We start from the raw sequence: 22,595 nt of genomic DNA, 5'->3' as shown, positions 1-22,595 counted from the left end.
CCACTAAAGCCATGTTTATGGCTCATCTGGGGATGTTGGCAAAATGCAACCATAATTCTTGCAACAATCAGCGTTCGAGTCCCCTGATCTAAAGGTCAAGGCATCACAATGCAAGCATCGAATCTTCTCTATCGCACATATTGGCAATCGCCTCCTAGCTCGACTTGCACCTCTTTGCATTTTTCCGATGTGTGTTTTGGAAGTGTTTGGGTAGCTGCCAATAAGATCTTGTGAAATGTCAATTGATGCTCTTCTCTTCGCACCAATTGCTTGCGACTGCCTTGTGGATCCACCATCTTCTTTATCGGTTGGTTTTGGTGCAACAACGCAATACCATTCAGTCTGGGTCATTTCTTCAATGGACTCCATACATGCAAAACTGTTGCACGGGTGAGGGTTCATAACCCTTGCCTGAGACATTGAATAATTGCCTCAACCGTTTGTAATTTTGACTCCCTTTCCTCCATATTTGATGCTATAGGGATTGTCTCCTCGACTACTTCTACCTCAGTCTCCACTTCTTTTTATGTGAAATGGTCACTGCGCATATGGGTCGCGTGATCTATAAAAGGTAACAACCCACATAGATGTGGCATGTGCCTCTCAATAATCATCTGAATGCCAAGTATATGCTTACATTTACTCGCAAGGTCTTGACAATCACAATATGAGCACTGGAGTGATACATTATTCCATATAGTGGGAGTTGTCAAGCTCAAAATTTTAAACCAATATCGAGCCTCGTCCACAATATGCATTGTTGCAATATTAGTTTCATACCTTTCAAGTATCCCCTCAGCCTCTTTAAGTCTTGACCTTTGATCCCTACAATTTGCAAGGGGTGAAAATATACCATTCTCACATATTTCTTGTCGTCGCTTATACCATTCAATGAGTCCGGTCCCTCCAACACAAGTGATTTTTCACAATCCCCATTTACAACATGCAGAAGATTGGTAATTGATCGGTTTATTCTTCGTCCAAGGCAGTATATTTGATAAACTACCAATATTAGTGGTGTCAACATGTCCGTAGTTGAACATTCTACCAAACTCAATTTCCTCCACACACATGTCAAGCCACACCATCCTCCTTCTATATATTGCCAAACACCTGGCTTGTTAGCATATTCTACCTTTAAGTTCTCACATTGGGCACTAATGTGGATTTAGTAATGCATTGCAAAAGTTTGCACAACCGGTGATAAAGATGATTTCTCTCATTTGCACTTACCTTTGGCAACAAGTGGTCCATCCATGCTTTTTTGGCGTGGAACTGACACAACAAAAGTCGACAATGTGTTTGCGACCTTTGCCCATTTGCAACAGTCCAACATTGACGGTCTGTTGCAACCACATTACTTATGGCATTATATGACATCCAACTTTTATCGATGACTACTGCATTTGGCCTCACATTCGGCATCCTTGCAAATATGACTCTCAAGCAAGTTTCTAATGCAACTTGCTCATGGTTTGATCTCTTGTCAGAACTACATATCATGTACCATAATGGATACCAATTCCCATGGCGTTTGGGGGCACAACTGCATATAATGACAACCCAAATTGGTTTGTTTTAAATGTGGAATCGATTGCCCATGAGTTGTTTATTGGCAATCGCTCACACATTTCTAACATCCATCGATCTTGAATCACTTAGATAAATGGTTGCCTTGCTAGAGATCCATATTCACCAGGCAAGTAAGGCTGGACATGAGCCACCTTCCCAAGATCTCGAAGTGCATAGGCATCTTGCATCATCAAAGACCAATCAACCTCTGACATGGCACTCCCAATTTTTAACCTATTTGTCATGTTATGGACCTCCTTTGGTATCATAAAGAACCTATAACTAACAAGGTCTAATAGACTAGCCTTGGACTTATGATATTTTTCCTTACACATGCTCATCCGTGCCACATGCCTTGCACATCCAACATCAAAAAGGTCATCTTTGCAACAACTTATGACATTTGGGTGTGCCGGAAATTCGTACACATCTGGTCTACTTCCCGGTATATGACCACTATGCGGTCCATATATTGAAATGGTCATGGTCCCATGGTCAACCCTGCCATTCCTTCGAACATCCACATGAAAGTACACCCACATCGAGATGAAGACTTTCGATGTCGAGTGCACGAATATTGCCGTCCAGGCGCACCAGCACGATGACAATTATTACTAATCATATTTGCACCCCTCTACGGAAGCGTGTATGATACTTTGATTGAACATCTGCGACTGTATCATCTACCTTAAGGGACTCTATCTCGATCATCTCTATGGGTCTAGACTTCTTATATTTCATGACACTTGTCCCCCCATGTCGACAGGAGTTGACTTCGACACAACTTGACAATCACATCGATCACCCAGTGCTCTCACATACGCTCTAGGGATCCCATGGTCACGAAGATCATGGGCCCAATGTCTCTTTAACTCTTTCAAAGTACCCGTCAATCACATCTTGACAATCACATCGATCACCCAGTGCTCTCACATACGCACTAGGGATCCCATGGTCACGAAGATCATGGGCCCAATGTCTCTTTAACTCTTTCAAAGTACCCGTCAATGGGTGATGTGATGCGCCACCATGTGACACCAATACTACCTCCCTCCAATTCTCTATGTAAGTAATTTGAAGATTAGGCGATGCCTTAAGCTAGATTGCTCCCTCATTTCCAAGCATGAGACGACTCTTCATGCACCTCCATGCATGAAGATTGAGAGGGGCCCTTTGCAACCATGCTTAATGTTTCAAATGTTACCTTAACTTGACCCAATAAATCTTTAAGCATCAAATCATACGTACATCTTGTGAATGCAAAATACTTGGCCGAACGGTACATGAAAGGATAGACCTCTTCCTCCTCCCATTTGGATGAAGACAATTCTAACTCTTCATCAGATGCAGATGACTCTAACTCTTTGTCGAATGATGTGGAGTATGTCGAATACAAGTGTATAATGGACGTATTCACACTATCCCTTTGTATAGCCCAAGTTTGGGGCATTTGTGTAATTAGCATAAAGGGTAGTTGCCCTAGGTTGTCACTATATAAAGTGACCTTGTAACCTTTTTGTAAGGTTGGTTGTATTATTTTCTTCTATGGAATAGAAAGTCGTTTTGTGCCTCTCTCTCTCTCTCTCTCTCTCTGTGCAACGACTCAGAGACTGTCATACGCAGGTATTCAAACCTAATCGAATGCTTCTTGATCTTCCGCATCGACACGGCCTTGTCTCCAACATCTGGTATCAGAGCCTGCACAGTATTCGGTCCTTCATCCCGCTGTCGGCCGTCGTCTCAGCCTGCACAGCATTCGGTTTCTTGCGTCATTCGAAGAAGAGAGAAGAAGAAGAAAAACGAGGTTTGCATCTCATCGCGTTAGATCATCTTCGCTTGGAGTAAGCCAGCAGGTTGTACTCTGTCCCTTGTGATCGTAACCGCTCGAGGTGAAATCCCCTTGTGCAACATTGACACGATCGTGCTCCATTCGGTTAAACGGCATCCGAAGAGGTCATCAAACGCTGCTCGCCGCTCATTGTAACCACTCGGTGCAGATCGGTCTCAAGACCACAACCCAAATTCGTGCTTCATCTGGCTGATCGACATTCGGGAGGATCAGTTGGATCCGTCTCTCTCGTTGCTGAAGTCAACCGAAGCAGAATCGGTCTAGATAATCGGTTTCAATAATCGGTATTCGGCATATATATCCGAAACGAACCGGGCTCACTCCGACTCGGCAACATTCGGGAAGACCAGTCGGTTCTGTCCCTCAAGCTACCGGAGTCAATTCGAGCAAGTTCCGAAGCTGAACCGACTCGGGTTCAAATCCGACTAGAACGATATCGGGTGAGCCAACCGGCTGCACTCCAACAAGGTTCGTAGTCAACTCCGAACCGAGCTTCGTCAACCGAAACCAAATTTGATGGCATCGACATCCGGCTCATCAGAAATGAGTCTACGAAAGTTCGATGGATCGAACTTCAACTTCTGGAAGGAGCAAATGCAGGACTATCTCATAGTCAAGGGGCAAATCGATCCCATCGAAAATGAAGAACCTCCAGAAGGATACAAACCAATTGAGTGGCAGAAGCTGGACAGAATCGTCCGCGCCACGATTCGGATGCACCTATCGGAATCGGTATACTTTACGGTGCAATCGTGTACGACAGCATTCGAACTGTGGAAAACACTGTCGGACACTTACGAAAAGAAGGTCACTGCAACGAAGATGTTTCTTATTCGGCGCCTCTACAACTTGCGGATGAAAGAATCCGATTCGGTTCAAGCACATCTCAATGAGTACGAAAGCATAAGCTCCCAAATCTCATCTCAGGGGACGGCAATCGAGGATGAACTCAGAGCAATGATACTCATGAGCAGCCTTCCCTCATCATGGGAAACTTTCGTCACAACCGTGTGCAACGCGTCAACCACGGCTGTTAAATACTCCGAAGTCACGAGCGCAATCCTGACCGAAGCAGCTCGGAGAAAGTCTTTCGCCAAAGACTCAACAGACGACGCTTATGTAGTACAAGGTTCGACAGACCGATCGAACATACGAGGAAGAGATTCCTCACGGCAGCCGAACAATCAGCGAAGACGGAGCCAGTCACGGGACAATCGAATCTGCAACTATTGCAAGAAACCCGGACACATCAAAGCCGACTGCCGCGCACTCAAGAACAAGAACGACAAGTCTCAGAAAGCAGACAAGAAGAGTGGCCGGCATGAGGAGATCAATTACGTCAGCTTCTCAGCTAATGTGCTACCAGACGACCCGAATATACTATCAATCGAAAATCCAGTCGGATCAGAAGTTCTACTCACGACTGAAGAATCGAGCACATGGCTCTTAGATTCGGGCGCGTCATTTCACGTGACTCCTCATCGATCCCAATTTCGGCAATATACGATCCGTCACTCCGACTCAGTTCGAGTCGGCAACTCGCAACACTGTGACATCATTGGAATCGGCACAGTAGAGCTCAACCTTGCAGGTGGCTCTACACTTGTACTTCACAATGTCCGACATGTACCCGAGCTCTCAAGGCCATTGATCTCCGTCGGACAACTAGATGAAGACGGCATTCGTGCCGGTTTTTCTTCGGGAGGGTGGACACTCCACAGGGGGAACCTCCTGCTTGCTAGAGGACCCAAGATACACTCACTGTATCCGTTACATGTTACGCTCAGAGAGGGTAACCTGTTTTTGGTGGATATTCCTGTGTCATCACTATGGCACAGAAGATTAGGACACCTCAGCAAGGCCGGCATAACGCATCTATCTAGAGCCGGATACATCCCTAAACTCTCCTTCTCCGACCATCAATTCTGCGAACATTGCCAGTATGGCAAACAAGCGGCCGCATCACACCCGACATCAGCACCAAGAGAAACGAGACCCCTCGATTTAGTCCACTCGGACGTCTGTGGCCCAATGCCGCATCAGTCTCTTGGTGGTGCCTCTTACTTCGTCAGTTTTATTGACGATTCGACTCGAAAGGTGTGGGCGTATCCAATTCGCACCAAAGATCGTGTCTTCTCGATCTTCTCCGATTGGCTCGCTATGGTAGAAAATCAAACCGACCGAAAGCTGAAATGCTTTCGGACAGACAATGGGGGAGAGTTCAAATCCGAAGAATTCGTCAAATTCTGCCGACAACGCGGCATCCGACGTGAATTTACGGCACCACACAGTCCGGAGCAAAACGGGATTGCAGAACGAATGAATCGGACAATCCAAGAACGGATAGTTTCCATGCTCCAACACTCTGGACTGTCGGATGGCTTCTGGGCAGAGGCTCTACTCACGGCAGTACACATAATCAATATGTCGCCAAGTAGACCTCTAGGACTTCAAATTCCTCAGGAACTATGGATCGGCAGTAAGCCGAATTACGACAAGCTGAGGATCTTCGGATGCGAGGCGTACGCCCTCATTCCGAAAGATGATCGCCGAAAACTTGCACCTCGGTCCAGGAAATGCATCTTCCTTGGATATGGATCAGACGGCGAAATGGGATACCGACTCTGGGACCCCGAACGCAGACAAATCGTTCGAAGTTCGGACGTTGTGTTCAACGAGTCGGCTATGAATCCATCAGTCGAAAAACCGATCGAAGTCCGAAGGGTAACATTTTCCGATGTGCCGACCCTTCAAGCAGGCCCCGCTCTCAACACACGGTCAGCTTCACGGGTAGCTGAACCTTACACTACCGACTCGGACAACCCCGACTCGGCACACCAGAACAATCCGCTTTCGGACCATCCGACCTCGATACCCGACGCGACCAGTCCAATCATACCTCGACGATCCGAGAGACTGTCGCAACCTCCGGAGAGGTATTCTCCTGGAATTTTCTTCACCGACGCCGGCGAACCGACGTCTTACGAAGAAGCATCGACATCTGTCGATTCAGCCACCTGGCATCTGGCGATGGAGTCGGAAATGCACTCCATTAGGGCAAACAAGACTTGGGATCTGGTCGAATTACCTAGGAACCGACGTGCTCTTCCTTGCAAGTGGGTCTATCGACTAAAAGAGACGTCTGATTCGACCACCCCAAAGTACAAGGCCAGACTAGTTGCGAAGGGCTTCCGACAAGAATACGGCGTCGACTTCGACGAGATTTTTTCACCAGTGGTGAAAATGACAACCCTTCGTTTCCTACTCGGCGTAGTGGCAGCCGACAACTTGGAGCTGATTCAGCTAGATGTCAAAACAGCCTTTCTCCATGGTGATCTTGACGAGGAAATTTATATGGAGCAGCCCAAAGGCTTCGTGGCAACTGGCCAAGAACATCTAGTCTGCCGACTCAGGAAGAGTCTATACGGCCTCAAACAGGCACCGCGACAATGGTACAAGAAGTTCGACGACTTCATCCAATCAATCGGCTTCTCCAAAAGCGATGAGGACCATTGTCTCTTCACCAACACCGCTCAAGATGGATCACCCATCTTCCTCATCATTTACGTGGACGACATGCTAATTTCTGGACGCCACGCGGGCGAACTTGCCGATCTCATTCGGCAACTGCGGTTGAAGTTTGCCATGAAGGACCTCGGTCCGGCACGACACATCCTTGGCATGAAGATTAGTCGGCATCGCGATAAACGACATCTTTTTTTGTCTCAGACCGACTATATTGGACGTGTCTTGGAACGCTTCAACATGCAATCAGCCAAATCTGCTTCAACCCCGCTCCCCATGAATCTTCGGCTCTCTCAGCGAGACTGCCCGACATCCGGTCCGGAGGGGGAAGATATGAAGTCGGTACCGTATGCACCGGCAGTCGGCTCCCTTATGTACCTGATGGTCGCGACACGGCCTGATATTTCTCATGCCGTAGGAGTCGTTAGCAGATTTATGCACAATCCTGGCCGATCGCATTGGAACGCAGTCAAGCATGTGTTCAGATATCTGGCTGGCACAAAAGACCACGGCATTCTTTTCGGTCCGAACCGAACCTCAGGCGTAGTCGGTTACACCGACTCGGACTTCGCCGGCTGTATAGACAGTCGGAAATCAACAACCGGATACTGCTTCAAATTCGGCAATGGAGCAATCTCGTGGAAGTCGAAACTCCAGGAGTGCACAGCGACCTCAACGACCGAAGCAGAATATGTAGCTGTGTCCGACGCAACAAAAGAAGCTTTGTGGCTCGGCCGGCTGGCGCACACGTTTCGGCAAGTCGACCACGACTCGACTCCAGTTGTCTATAGCGACAGTCAAGGTGCTGTTGCCCTGTCGAGAAATCCGGTTCACCACAACGCCTCCAAACACATCGACGTTCGATATCACTTCGTTCGGGACTGCGTCATTTCAGGGAAAATCGGTCTAGAGAAAATATCCACAACCAACAATGTCGCAGATGGAATGACCAAGTGTCTTTCGGCAGACTGCTTTCGGTCTCTTCGGCATCAGATGGGCGTAACGACAAACCAGTCCGGTTAGAGCCGGACACAGCACAGGATGGTTTCGGACAACCGACATCAGTTCCTTAATGATCGGCTTCAACTCTTCCGACCCGACCAGTCCGGTCTTCTGCCTTCGGACCCTGCCGACTCGAACAAAAACTGATATGTCCGAGAACCTAGGCTTATACCTGTAATCTTAGATAACCCATGTATACGCCCATTACGGGGGAGTGTCGAATACAAGTGTATAATGGACATATTCACACTATCCCTTTGTATAGCCCAAGTTTGGGGCATTTGTGTAATTAGCATAAAGGGTAGTTGCCCTAGGTTGTCACTATATAAAGTGACCTTGTAACCTTTTTGTAAGGTTGGTTGTATTATTTTCTTCTATGGAATAGAAAGTCGTTTTGTGCCTCTCTCTCTCTCTCTCTCTCTGTGCAACGACTCAGAGACTGTCATACGCAGGTATTCAAACCTAATCGAATGCTTCTTGATCTTCCGCATCGACACGGCCTTGTCTCCAACAGAGTATGATGACGCAAAACCATCCTCATAATCATACAATGAGGTGATGAAATCAGGGTCATGTGGATTCATCATAGCAATCTTTCCAATCTTGATGTGATTAATTCAATAGTAAGATATAATTAATATGAATCAAATGGGATTAATAGGATACGATTGAGTGTTATCGAGATTAATAAAACGAGGGTTTAGGGTTGACAGCGATTCAAACTCTACGATTAACTCAAGGGCCATTGATTAAAAATCCATCCGCCTTTACAAATTGACATGTTACACTCAAGTCATCATTAATATGACCGTTAATTTAACTGTTTAATCAAAAACATGTTGATTGGAGTCGTTGGCGGCCATAGGTTGGGCGACCTTTGCAATGGATGACTCGATTAAAACAGGTTGGGCGGCCTCATTAAAATAGGGTGGTCGACTTCAATATAATAGGTTGGGCGACCTGATAATAGCATGTCAAAATACTGTAGATTTTATACGATGAATTTCAGTTTCAAGAGAGTCTTTTTGCAACAAAACTATGATTCAGTGTAAAAGTTAGATAAGGGTTTGTGAATCTCTAGTTCCACTTCTATGCAATGATTCTTTGTGGCAAATATTATGATTCATGATTTGTGGGAAATATTATGATTCGTTGTGTTTTCTACAACAATATTAGGCTAAAAATGGCTTTCTTCGTAGTATACATATAGCTTATTTCCATGTTCAAATACCAAGCAAGCATTGTATGTTAACAAAACTAAACTCATTCGTAAACATAGCCTCAAGGGTTTAGGGTTGGTTGACCAATAAGTCGTATACAAGGAGTGCGGAATGGTGTGCCATCGGTGTATAGCATGGAGACGGAGGAGTTTAAGATTAAAACGGGAGAAATCTATTGCATACAAATATTACAATATCCTCCGCATACAAAATTTACAAAATTTGTTGCATACAAAGTTAACTTTACAAAATCTATTTATTGACAAGAGCTCTCGTATACAAAATTTACAAAATCCCAAAACCCGTCGAGCCCAACTTGCGACTTGAATCTGAAGGGAATCCACGTCATATTGGGTGAAACACATCTCTGTGCCCTATGAACAAATATGTATAAGAACAAGATCCAACAAAATCCACACGAGACATCCATTTGCAAACCGACTTACAAATTCTGGAGATATCCATCCAAGAATAAACTCCTTGACCAACATTTGTATATTCTTCATCACATAAAAGCCACAATCCCAACCGTTTGGTTGAGTTGGGATGTGCATTACATGATGTCAACCCTGCAACACGATCTCATTGTCTTCCGGTGCTCTAGATATTGTCTGAATCGCGATGTCTGCAAGACTTCGCAAGGTGCTAGTTGCCTCATTATTTAGTGGATCGCATAAGACTATTGTGTTGGTAGCTTAGAAACTTTGTGCAGCAACTTTGTCCATAGCACCTAATGGCCCGAGACTACGATCGCAATGAAGATGAAGTCACGCTCGGCCACACGTCCGAGGATGTCTTGCACCTTCGTCATTTGCTTTTGTAGTTGCACCCAAAGTGGGTCTACTATCGTAAACCTTTCAAACACCTCATGGGGCAACAAATACTCCATCCACATGGTGAATAATGGCATGATGGTCCATGTGGATGCCATTTCTCCCTCCTTGCACATCTGGAGATCTGACTATGCAATGTCAACAGCGAGATCTAGCCTTCGGCATGCAAGTTGGTACTTGTTACAAAAAAACAAGCAGGCAAATTGAATTGAGCCACACTTCAATCTAAAATTTACAAATTGTAATCCACTAATCAATTTAAACTTGGCAAACTCCAAGTCTAATGTTTGGATCCACAATCAGATGGCCTTATCACTTCCAATTTGTACAGTGGCCACATTTGGTGATTCGCCATCTGAATCTGATGTTAACGTGACAACATCAATCAACGACTCCACCTCCTTCCGTCTAACTTGCAATTTTGGTCGTCTCCGTCTAGGTGGTGTGGTCACATCATATGGTTGTTGTGCCTCTTGTGTATCAGTTGACAAACCACCTTCTTCGATGGATATCCCTGCCTTTTTACATTTTTTACATCGAATACACACATGTTCATGGCTGCAATGAAGAAACCCTTGATTTCTTTGACCAAATGCGTAATGAAGGGTTCTCTCCTAATGACATCACATACATTTGTATCTTCAAGGCCTGTACTAACATGAGAGCCATCAATAAAGGAACAGAGATTCATGATGTGATTCTGAAGAAGGACATGATGGGGGAAAAAACATCTCTCTCTATACAACTCTACTCACTATGTATGCGAAATGTGGAATGTTGGATAGGTCTCAAGAACTCTTTGATGAACTTTTGGTTGATATGTATGCCAAATGTGGTGCATTAGCGATGTCTCAAGCACTATTTTATGAGCTTCCGGTTCATGATACGGTTTGTTGGAATGCATTGATTTGTGGATATACCCAACAATGCCAAGTTGGGGAAGCCCTCAATCTTTTTTATTAGATGCAGAAAGAAGTCTTTTCTCCCGATTCTGTCACGTTCACATCCATCCTAAGGGCTTGTGCTAATATATGTGCCATTTCCAAGGACAAATACATTCATTATGATATTCAGGAAAGGTGCTTGCAAGAAGAAGTTGTGGGCACTGCTTTGATGGTCATGTATGGAAAATGTGGTGAAGTGGAGAAAGCCAAGGAAGTATTTGGCGAGCTCACCATCCGTGATCTCGCATGTTGGACCACACTTATTTTAGGATATGCCCACCAGAAACTGGGTGAAGGAATGCTAATCAATATATGTGGCAGAGACTCCAGTGATAAAGGCCAAAAATCTTGAACCCAATGTTGTTGAGACTATTAAAGTTGCACGAGTGTTCAATAGTTTTCTTTGAAATACTGGGTTGTTTTGTATATTGCCTTTGGCCACTTTATGTTAATACCAATGGAGGATATTTTTATGGGGAAAAAAAAATACAAACATGTTATGACCAAATCCAAATAATTAACCCTCATACACTAAAACAACATTAAAGTTGAATACTTACATAAGAATCCAATCCAGATGCAATCTTCTTCTTCAACATCTCCATATGTTCATCTTTTAGTCAAAGTTTTCCATCTCATGCTCCATAAATCGTCCCACAAACTCTACCTTGGTGTCTTGTCTAAGTTCAACACGAGTGGAGTTGAAGCTAGAAATGACCCTTACCTTCAACTTACGGATGTAAAATTGCCGATTTCTATGGTACTTGATCTCGGGGTCCTTAAAATGCTTTAGTGATCTCTTGCGCTCATAGTTGTTGAAGCACGCTCCCAAAGTACCCTCATCTTCCTTCATCCTCATTCCTCTTGGCATCATTATGTCGATGTCATGTCTCTTCCGTAAGTGTCCTTCGATGTCGCATTTCTTGTGATACCATTTTGGCGATTTGCGGCAACACTCGGCCAAGATACATGTGTGAGCCTTGTTCCCTCGTGCATCTCGCCCAACTCTATACAACGAGTTTGGGACCTCACTATCTAGTGTTGAGAGTATGCCTTAGATTTGTCTGACTATATTTACAAGAAGATCGAGATAACACAATGAAGTACATCCACATACCATTTGGAGGAGCATCTTCCTTGAACGATGCCATACCAAATATGGGGTCAAACCGAGGAGGAGAAACCGCTAGTCCTTGGTCCAACCTCTTTCCACCCTCAGACGTGTAAGATGCACAATTTCTCCAATCTCCTCTAACAAAAACCCTTTAACAAATCATTAATCAGCATACATGCATCACACATCATTACTACTAGCAATCAAATTTGGTTTGTGACATGCCTCCCTTCTATTGGATATATGTCATTGTTATCGGGATCCAACCACTCTTTGTACTTGGACTCGGCAGCCATCTACAGGATCAAGCAAAAGCATGAATCAAAAATCAAGCGAAAGCATCACACATCATTACCACTAGCAATCAAAATTGGTTTGTGACATACCTCCCTTCTGTTGGATATATGTCATTGTTATCGGGATCCAACCACTCTTTGTACTTGGACTAGGCAACCATCTACAGGATCAAGCAAAAGCATGAATCTAAAATCACGCAAAAGCATGAATCTAAAATCAAGCGAAAGCATGAGTCTAAAATCAAGCAAAAACATAAATCTAAAATCAAGCGAAAGCATGAGTCTAAAATCAAGCAAAAACATGAATCTAAAATCAAGCAAAAGCATGAATTTAAAATCAAGCAAAAGCTAAACCCTAATTCAAGTAAAAGAAATCATATAGAAATCAAGCAAAACCATATTTTCCTAAACCCTAAACCCTCAACATGAAAAACATGATTTACACTAACAATCGGCAACGGTTCAGTTTGAACCAAACCGAACTGCGAAACCGCGGTTTAACGGCTAAACGATTCACCGGTTTGGTTCGGTTTGGTTCAGGTTTAGGTTTTTTTTAACGGTTTGGTTCAGTTTCGGTTTGGTTTCAACAGTCAAAAACCGCAGTTTTAACGGTTTAACAGTTTTTATTTTTTATTTTTTATTTTTAAAAATTTAAAAAATTTAAAAAAAATTCTAAACAATTTTAAAAATTGTTTTTAAACAATCTTTTCATTTTTACTCTTATTCTCACATTTTAGGAACATCTTAAAATTTTTAAAAATTCTAAATAATGAAATATTATAAATTTTAAAAAAATAAAAAATAACAAATTGACGTATGTAGAAAACCGAAACCGAACCACAAAACCGCGGTTTTTACGGTTTAAAGGTTTAACAGTTTGAAAAATGTTTAACGGTTCGGTTTAAAGGTTTCGCGGTTTGGTTCGGTTTGGTTCAGGTTTCAAAAAAATTTAACGGTTCGGTTTGGACCCTCTCAAACCGAACCGAACCGTTGCCGATTGTTAATTTACACCAAGAAATTTAATCATAACTCAAGTAAAACCCCAAATAATCAATAATCAACCATCAAGCAAAACTGTAAACATTTTCCTGAACCCTAAACCCTCGACATGAAAAACATGATTTACACCAACAAATTTCATCATAACAAAACCCTAAATAATCAATAATCAACCATCAAGCAAAACCCTAAACATTTCCCCGATCCCTAAACCTAAACCCTAAACATTTTCTAAACCCTAAACCTACAACATGAAATGTGGCATTTACACCCAAAAACCCTAAACCTGTGACATGAAAAATGGCATTTACACCAAAAAACCTAGTAACCATAAATAAACCAAAATCCTAAATAATCAAATATCAATAATCAACAATCCATTATCATGCAAAACCCTAAACATTTTCTAAAATAAATGATCAAGCAAACCATTACATTTCCTTGAACCTAAACCCTCAACATGAAAAAAAACATTTACACCCAAAAAAATTGTAGAAAAAGTAGAAACAAGTAAAATAATTACCTTCGGTGTAAATGGGGGCGAAGGTAGATGTGGCAAATGAGAGAAAATGACAAGTATGATCTAGTTGAAAATCTTTCCCGGTAGAAAACCCTGAAAATCTCGTTTGAAAAATGAGAGAAAATGGCAAGTTTCTCATGTTTATACGTTAGGTTGGGCAACCAAACTTGGCTTCGGAGATACACGGGTGGGCAACCTGATTAAAATAGGTTGGGCGACCAAACTTGGCTAATAGGTTGGGCGACCAAGTTGTCATGGTTGGGCGACCTCTGAAAACTTTTTTTATCGGGCGTTTTTTTCCCAAATCGAACGGTGCAGATCACACACTCCCTCTACGGAGCAACATGCATTGTTTGTGGCCGTGTGATTCCCTCGCGAGCCCTATTTATGATTTGGTAGCTAATAGACATGTCAATTGCATAGTATGCATGCATATACATATACATTGCTTGCAAGATTTTCGCTACTCGAGTGGATGTTGAGACTCTTTCATACCAGAACGCATTGAGCTCAGTAATGTTTGTTAGAAAAAGATATTGTGTTCTTCAAAAACGATCTCGTTTGCTTAGATGCGAGGAGAAGCTTGGTTGTATCCCCTTTGAAATACAAGAGATGCTCATCTTGGAGACTAGGGATGAAGATGGGTGTTTATTGAGAACATGTCATAGGCAACACAACAACGGCATCAAACTACAACTCATCTACATGCACCCTATACCTCATCTACCTCATGGGCTTGGACATGCCATTAGTCAGGTCATGATGTGACATCCAATTTTACAATAGCTCATGATTCTTGTCAAACCACTAAGGAAAAGAGAGGAGATAATACACATCTCAAATGATAAAGCACACACTTTCAAGCATACTCGCACATTCCAACGCACACAATCCCCAAGTACAAGCATGTTGCGTACACACATAGTGCATGTTTACAATGGTACCTACATGAATTAGAATTGAGGCTCGACTTGAAGAAAACGAAAGAAGTGCCAACTACAACCCTTCATTGACAAGCCATCTATGTTAGTCTAGGTCACAGATGGTTCCCCCAACATTTCATATGCACACATTTATTTTCATCACAACATTGTACTACATGTGAAAGTTGCGAAAGTGAGGAAAAAGATGGTGAATGTAGAGGAAAAGGGTGGTTACGAAGAGTGGTGTTATTGTTAATAACCATATTAAGGTCAGTGTGATTGTTAGCAAGTGCATTAAGGACTCGTGCATGATTGACAATAACATGATCATCGATGTAACATGTGTGTTGTTATGATCCTCAATGTGTGTGGGAATATGGCACATGTTGCTTTTGTTGTGTGCTTGTATGTTGTACGAAGTAAAATTTCTTTTCTTGAAGTGGGCCAACGTGACTTATACCATGGAGTGTTGCACTTCCAATGGTCACTACCGAGTCCTAAATAGTCACCTTCCTCTTGGTGGGCTTACTAAGGGTTTGAAGATATCACTCCTCAATGACAAAAACCCCATCATACATGACAACACATAAAGGTGCTACTTTTCCGGTCCATGTAATCCTGGAAGCCTCGAAGCGTCGAAGCCTTCTTAAGTTAATATAAAATCAACACCCACTTAATCATTAATCTAGTTAAGAAATATAGTTATCTTAACTACATCGATGATTTCTAAATAAGGAACACATGCAGTGTGTCAATTAAATGATAAAAGTTAGTTACAAGTAAAAAATATTTATATCTCAATTAATTAGTGTATAAAAGCTACATCCAAGGAACATTTATATCTCAATTAATTAGTGTGGAAAAGCTACATCCAAGGAACATTTATATCTCAATTAATTAGTGTGGAAAAGCTACATCCAAGGACGTACATTTTTGTGAAAGCGCTCATCCAATGAAATGCAGTGAGACATGCTACAAAAGAATGTTTCTACTATTAGCAAGAGAGCGCATTAGAGCTATAAAAGAAGGAGAGTTTGTTCCTCAAGATGGTCATTTTTGGATTGACGGTGAGGTAGTGAGTGGATTATAGAATAACAAAAGACATGAGAGGCTCACAATGACCCACACAAACTTGTAGTCAATAAGAGAGGCTCATCACAACTATGCAACGAATATTTTTCGTAGTTCTTTCCCTGACCTTCTTCAACCTCATTGTAAGAACCTTGATTTCAGCATCTTTAACAATTTATCATAAGTTCATGTACGAGATTTGCATCTTGATTTTTACCTTCATGTACGAGAAATTTATGTCCTTGATGAAAGGATTGTAATAGCACCCTTATCATTCAAGACTAATCAAGGGTTGCAAGAGATTGCAACTAAAATTTCAATTCAATAATCTGAGCACCAATTGAGAACATATATGTAAAATTGCCTAAACTTGCGAGAAGTAGAATTTGGACCCACACTTCCTAGTGCTCGGCATACCACTACCAAACTGTATCGAGCAGTTTATGACAAAGGTTTTGGCTCAAAAACCAAATGAAACATTACAAAGAAATAAAATCCAACAAACGGTGAGTTTCGAACCTGTACATCTACCAATGTTCATGATGAAAAGAAGCCATTGGAACATAGGGACCTCAAATAGTCCCTAGGCCATGGCCCCAAATTTCACACCTAGGGACCTCCAATCGTCCCTAGGTCATCTATAAGAGGCAAACAATGGAACAATCTTGAAAACAACCTTGCCAAGAAGAAACGACGTCATCCAAGTAATGACAAGCATTGAGAGAGAACATCCAAGTAAATTCATCTTAGGTCTTCCACACAAACTACATAAAAATGTTTCACTTTGATCTACTACATCAATTTTCAGCTCTAAGGCCAACAATAAAATCCATCCATCTCTCCCAACACATGCATAACACATATTTAGCTTGATCTATTCGTAGCAGATCTATAAGTGTAGGTTTGAATCTCACCATTCCTTGGATTTTATTTCTTCATAACGTTTTAGACAGTTTTCCAGTCAAAACTTGCATCATAAACCTCACTGATACAACTCAATAGTGGTATGTTGAACACTCACAAGTTTAGGCAATTTTATGCATCTAATTGCTCCCAATACACTACAGAGTACACCAAACATATATCCACCAAAATTTACAATACACTAGGTAGAGCAGTATGTTTTCATGGTTACATGGTTAACAAATCAAATATCTGCCACTTGCTCATTAGGCCAACCCTTGCAAATAATCAATTGCTTATGGATTTTGGACATGACATGCTCTACGTACATAAGGATAATAAGACCTAATGCATCTAAGTCTATACACAATGTATATGAACAAGAAGAGAACCCATTGATGAACAACCAGTCAATTACAATGGAATTTGACACGGGGATCTTAGGTTGTAATCCCGAGGCAGACTGGGTAATCAAGTGTGATGAGAAGTTATTGACAAGAAGAAGCCCAAGACCCCTACTGCTAGCATCTGCAGTGTATGAATGTTATGATGAGCACAGCACAATCATAGCTTGTTTCATTGTTGGTGTTGAGCACTACAAGAATATGGAAGAGCGCCTAGTAGATGCTCTCCTCACACATCCCATCTAGCCAAGCAAAACAACAATTAAATAGCACCAAACAAAACTACAAGTTGATAATATATTATGCAATCCGAGCAGCCTCTTACCTTCCATGCCAAATTAATGGAATGGCTACAACAACCTTAATCAACACTAATGCTTGTGAGATGACACTTACAATCAAGACTGATGCTCAAGGGTGATCAACACCAAAGAAACTCAAAGAAAAGCACCATATGCGGCTATAGTAAAGAAATCTACCCAAAGCAACGACAACACAAGCAATAATGACAATTCACCATCATTGCCTTTTAAGACCACACCTAGCAACACATGAATGCACCCAAAAGCATGCACTCATTCGACTAAAGGGATGTTCAATGGCTATTGTGCATGTCACTCTCCAAAACCTTCAGCTAGAGCTTTTCTATCTCTCGATTTAGCAAGGTGGGGGGAGAGAGAGAATGCTACATATTAAAGACTTGACAGAACGAAACTGTAAAATGTGAATCAATTCTCAATAACGAAAAAACACATTGCATTGTTTTTACCCAATAAACTCAATATTTTGAAGCAATTTCCTATGTATGTGCACTTTGCCTCATTTCTTAAAGAGTAAATATATAATCATTCTCCAACAAGCAATTTTTTTAAAAATAAGCTCATCATAGTCAGGAATTACATAAGCATTTCCGTTGTGCCTTTAGTGAAACATGGTTCCCAACTGTTCTCAACCATGATAATTAAAGGTCAAACTTCTTGAATCCATTTCCTCCATATATACCAAAAAGTATGATTTTGTGACATACTAAATGTATAACCAGGTCAAAGCCAAGGATGGGGAGCTACAAACCATGAAAAGGCTATCAAGGGTGAACTATGGAGGCATCTCGACAACATGAACTCGGCCCTTTCAAGTTACAAAACCACCTATAAAAATCACCATCATCAATCAGTCCACTAAGGGAAGTTGGAACCAGCCAAGTTTGCAAAAGTTCATTACTTGTCCACTTAACTTTGAACTTGACTCATTTTGGGATTTATAAAAAACCTAAAGTTTTCCTAAGGTTGCAATAACTATGCATAGCATTTGTAGATATATAGATTAATAACACCTTTTTTGAGAGTCAAGATTAAAATTTGAAACTTCTTGATTGAAGGCAAAGTTCCATTAGAAACCTTTACTTTGTGCTTCAAATTTAAGGCATAATTCAAAGTCATAGAGCCACAATTAACAAGCACACAAGATGAGAAAATATGACCATATGATCACAACGATAACATAATCTTCATTCTCCTTGCTGCTACAGTTACAGGGTTTTCACAGAACCTACACAAACAATCATTTCTCAACTTTTCTGTATCTATAATAAGAAAAGTAGCTTATATTTGATACATTGTTTTGAGTCCACAACTTCCAATTCATCTTCTAATGTAAGGCCAAATAATAGTACCTTGCTTGTTCGTACACGTCAGGTGCTTTAATTTGGATGACAAAGAATTCTGCCTAAAACCCCAAACAATACACAAGCTCTAGATCAGTAACACTCAGCTTAAATGAAATCCATACGGTCTAAAACGATACACATTGAAACATAGGAATGAAGCACACAAAAAAATACTGGTTCAAAGGAAATTCTCATTTGTGTACCGTGAATGTTTTTGCAACATCATCCCAACAAAATGTCACCTACAAGGTTAGATAGGAAACAAAAGTAAATTTCCAGACATTCTCACTCAGGATATAGCATCATTGAATTCCCCCTGTGTAAACTTGTCTTCAGAATAATAAACCGCTCGCACAATATTGCCTCCAAAACCTCTCCCATTTAAAGCCGCCTTGGCTTTCATAGAACTTTGTGTGTCCACATATTCCACAAATGCCTTGCCAAGCCCAGGAACCTCCTCTCCTTTCGAATTTGGTCTCGGAATAACAAGGTTCACAATGGCACCGAACTTCCCACATTCATCTCGTATATCTTGGTATATATCCTCAAACTCTTGATCATCTCTTAGCTCATCTATTGAAACAAGTTGTGTCAGGCACAAAACCTTAGTGGGCGACTCTGTGTTCGCACTTCCAACAGATATGGTTGGAAGTTGTCCTAATAGCATATTATAAGGAACACCCATAGATTGTTGTTGGAATGCTAGTTGTTCATCTGGTTTTCTTTCATTTCCAACAGCAGCCCTTCTAACAGTTAAGGTCCGATCACCAATTTTGACACCATTCAGAACACTACATGCATAATCAGTCATACTTGGATCTTGGTAGACACAAAATGCATAACCTTTGGAGTTTCCAGTATCATTATCCTTAACCAAGTCTAGGCCATGGATGGGCCCAACAGATTCTAGCAACGATTTGACCTCTTCTTCAACAAAATGGTGAGGAAGGCCCCCAACAAAGATCTTATGAGGGCAACTATTCACGATGCTTCGTGAAGAAAGCCCGACTAAAGCAAGGTTAAGGTCAGGATTTGGTTGAATAGGACCAAGCAAAGCAGCAGAGTTGGGATCATAATCGGTTGGTCGGCGAACACTTAACCCAATTCCTTCAAACATGACACCATCCAAAGCCATAGCATTTGAGGCTTCCTCAACCGTTCTCATCTCAACAAAGGCAAAATTCTTGTCGTAATTCACGTATACATTCACAACGGGGTCGCCAAAGAGAGTGACAGCACCGACAAGGCGCATTACTTGGTTGAAGAAGGCAGCAATAGATTGCTCATTGGCACCCGGTGGAAGCCGGCCCACATACACACGCTTAGCATGCTTCACTGCCACAAGGTTTGATAGACCAGGGTTCATCAACAAGGATACCGAAGAAGGAGCCACAGGAACGAGTGGGTGGGGAAGGTATGAAGTACTATTCACAAGAGGTGGTGGTTGTGCTGGTGCGAGGCCGTTCACCATCATCATTGTTGCCATTGATTCGGGAGGCACATCAAATCCACTTGCACGTTTCTTCGGTCCTTTCCCATTGCTGCGTGGAGACCTTGAACGAGACCTTGAACGATGTCTTGACTTCGACTTTGACACATGCCTCGACCTGGACCTGGACCTAGACCTGGACCTTGAAGTCCGTGTCGATCGCTTCGAAGCTGATCCATTGACATGTGGAGATGGAGACCTGGACCTGTGCCTTGTCATTGAACTTGACCTGCGTCTCCGCTTCGACATTGATCCTGATCTAGGTCTTGACCTGGACCTGGACCTGGACCTAGACCTGGCATACCTGGACCTTGATTCACCTTCGCTGAAGTCCCTTGACCTTGAGCTATTACCTTCCTTTGCTACCTTCCCTTCGCAATCATTGCCTTCGTGGTGATGTCTATGGCTACCTTGATCTCGACTGACGACAGGACTCATCTTTCTGCTTCTTCTGTTACTGCTTCTGCTTCTGTCAGCATGACCGCCATCATCTCTGTCATGGCGCTCGTCTGTAGTTTCCTTCTTCTCGCTCGCCATCTCAGAATAAAAAGACACTCAGCACCCACACCCTAACTCGCACAAACCCTAATTTGCCCAACAGAAAATAAAACTCTGAATTTATATGCTTCATTTGGCCCCTCTTCCTTTTCTTCTTCTTCTTCGTCTTCTCCTACATGTGTTTGGTCCATTTCACACCTTGATGAAAAAGCTCATGCATGTTTCACTTCTTATCGTCTATCGTGTTTCACCCTCTACAAGTCTCGTGCCTCAAAAGGTTCTTCTTGCTCGATCCGATCCCTCCATCATCACGAAATGGCTAAGATCTGTGAGACCAAGAAGGCCTAGATTGCCATGCAATACGAGTCCCAACTGGTCACCAGCCTCATATCATTTTTTATTATCATCTTGCACACATTTCACGATTAGTTGCTACAGTTGATGGGGTACATTTCGTACTTTGCTCGCTCCCCATATTTACACGTTACTAATCCTGTAAGGCACATTTTGAGTGTTGGAGGAATCTTGCTTTGTTAATCAAAGGATGTGCTTTTCCATCCATGAAATTCTCAATAGATGCTTTGAGTTTAGCCTTGCATGTCAAATCCAACTTTGTTTCCTTTATAACAAAAGGAATGGGCTTGATCATAGATTGCCCAAACAAGGTTGGAACATAGGGTGCAAGCTACAAAAATCTAATATGAGGAAAATCCTCTCTCATGGTTGGGCGCTTGACTTTATGAAATGGTTTAAGAGATGGGGAGAAAAAGATCATTGGGGAGCTCTCAAGTAATGTTATGAAGTGTGTGATCAGTGAGGATATATTACAATAGGTATCGAGGATGAAGTTGCAAAAAATATCAAAAATGGAATAATGCAATGCAAATATTAATGTTGGCCCCAATACAAGGAAAAAATGCCGGAGCATACCCAATCACATCTCATTACCCCCATGAGTCTTAGCTTCTCAGAAAGCCTTAACATTGCTTCTGACTTGCTCACACAAGATAAGTGTTGAGGTAGCATCATGGCTTCATCATCCAAATATGACCATATGCAAGGCATGCAATGAAAACCTAGTGGAGGATGAATATCACTTACTTATCGCATACCAATGTTTTTTTTTTTTTTTTTGGATGATTGGGTGCACATCCCATTATTATATCATTGGTTTTCAATTTTGGTTTTAGGAGCCATTAATATATCTTTCTCTCTTTGTTTGGTGAAAACACACAAAAATATTACTAAATGTGTGAAAAACACTGCAATGGCACCACCATGTTGTATGGTCACCACAACATGGGTAGTGGAATGTGTTGAATTGCCAAGACAGGACACTCCACCTAGGAAAGAACATTTGTTTGGCTAATTTTAGAATACCACCTCAAAGAATATTGTAAATAGACATAAGCACAAAAAACGCCTTGTCAATGTTCATATCAGTGTGTAGTCTCGAATTTCCATCTCTGCCTTAATATCAAGAATGGCAAATTTTCAGCATGCTATTCAGTGTATAATGCTACCATATGGTTCATGTCTCCTTCAGTTTGGGAATTAAATATAGCTTCTTATCAGCTCAAATGATATTGCATTATGAACAAAAGCTTCTCCAATCTACATAACTCTGTCAAACAAAACTCGTGGACCATTTCCAAAACAAAACCATATGCCATTTCCAACACATTAATACCAAGACTGTTGTTTCATGATGCCGCATATTGTTACAGAAATATATGACCCAAGACAAAAGGAATCACAACAAAGATC

General features: G+C 41.9%; 1 protein-coding gene across 4 annotated transcripts; it reads right to left on the bottom strand.

The window, feature by feature from the left end:
* Positions 1 to 18,063: 18,063 nt before the first annotated feature.
* Positions 18,064 to 20,908, bottom strand: LOC147855868 (splicing factor U2af large subunit B-like). 4 transcript variants are annotated; one of them, XM_087330277.1, is made up of 3 exons: positions 19,045 to 20,908; positions 18,848 to 18,900; positions 18,064 to 18,757 (listed from the first exon to the last, which is right to left on the bottom strand). In XM_087330277.1, exon 1 carries the CDS (start codon positions 20,865 to 20,867, stop codon positions 19,131 to 19,133), a length of 1,737 nt encoding a protein of 578 aa, XP_087186403.1. In that variant the 5' UTR covers positions 20,868 to 20,908; the 3' UTR covers positions 18,064 to 18,757; positions 18,848 to 18,900; positions 19,045 to 19,130. The 4 variants fall into 4 exon arrangements, with proteins under 4 accessions (XP_087186403.1, XP_087186404.1, XP_087186405.1 ...); XM_087330278.1 differs by having other exon boundaries at positions 18,064 to 18,723; XM_087330279.1 differs by having other exon boundaries at positions 18,064 to 18,323.
* Positions 20,909 to 22,595: the final 1,687 nt, after the last annotated feature.

This window comes from Azolla caroliniana, unplaced genomic scaffold (genome assembly GCF_043228905.1).
Source record: "Azolla caroliniana isolate FFs.n. ecotype wild unplaced genomic scaffold, voAzoCaro1.0.p SCAF_14, whole genome shotgun sequence".
Lineage (NCBI taxonomy): Eukaryota > Viridiplantae > Streptophyta > Polypodiopsida > Salviniales > Salviniaceae > Azolla > Azolla caroliniana.
This window is presented reverse-complemented; position numbering and strand designations above follow the sequence as displayed.

Excerpts from the sequence above, each read along its gene's own strand:
- LOC147855868 (XM_087330277.1), bottom strand. The coding sequence starts at position 20,867 with ATGGCGAGCGAGAAGAAGGAAACTACAGACGAGCGCCATGACAGAGAT.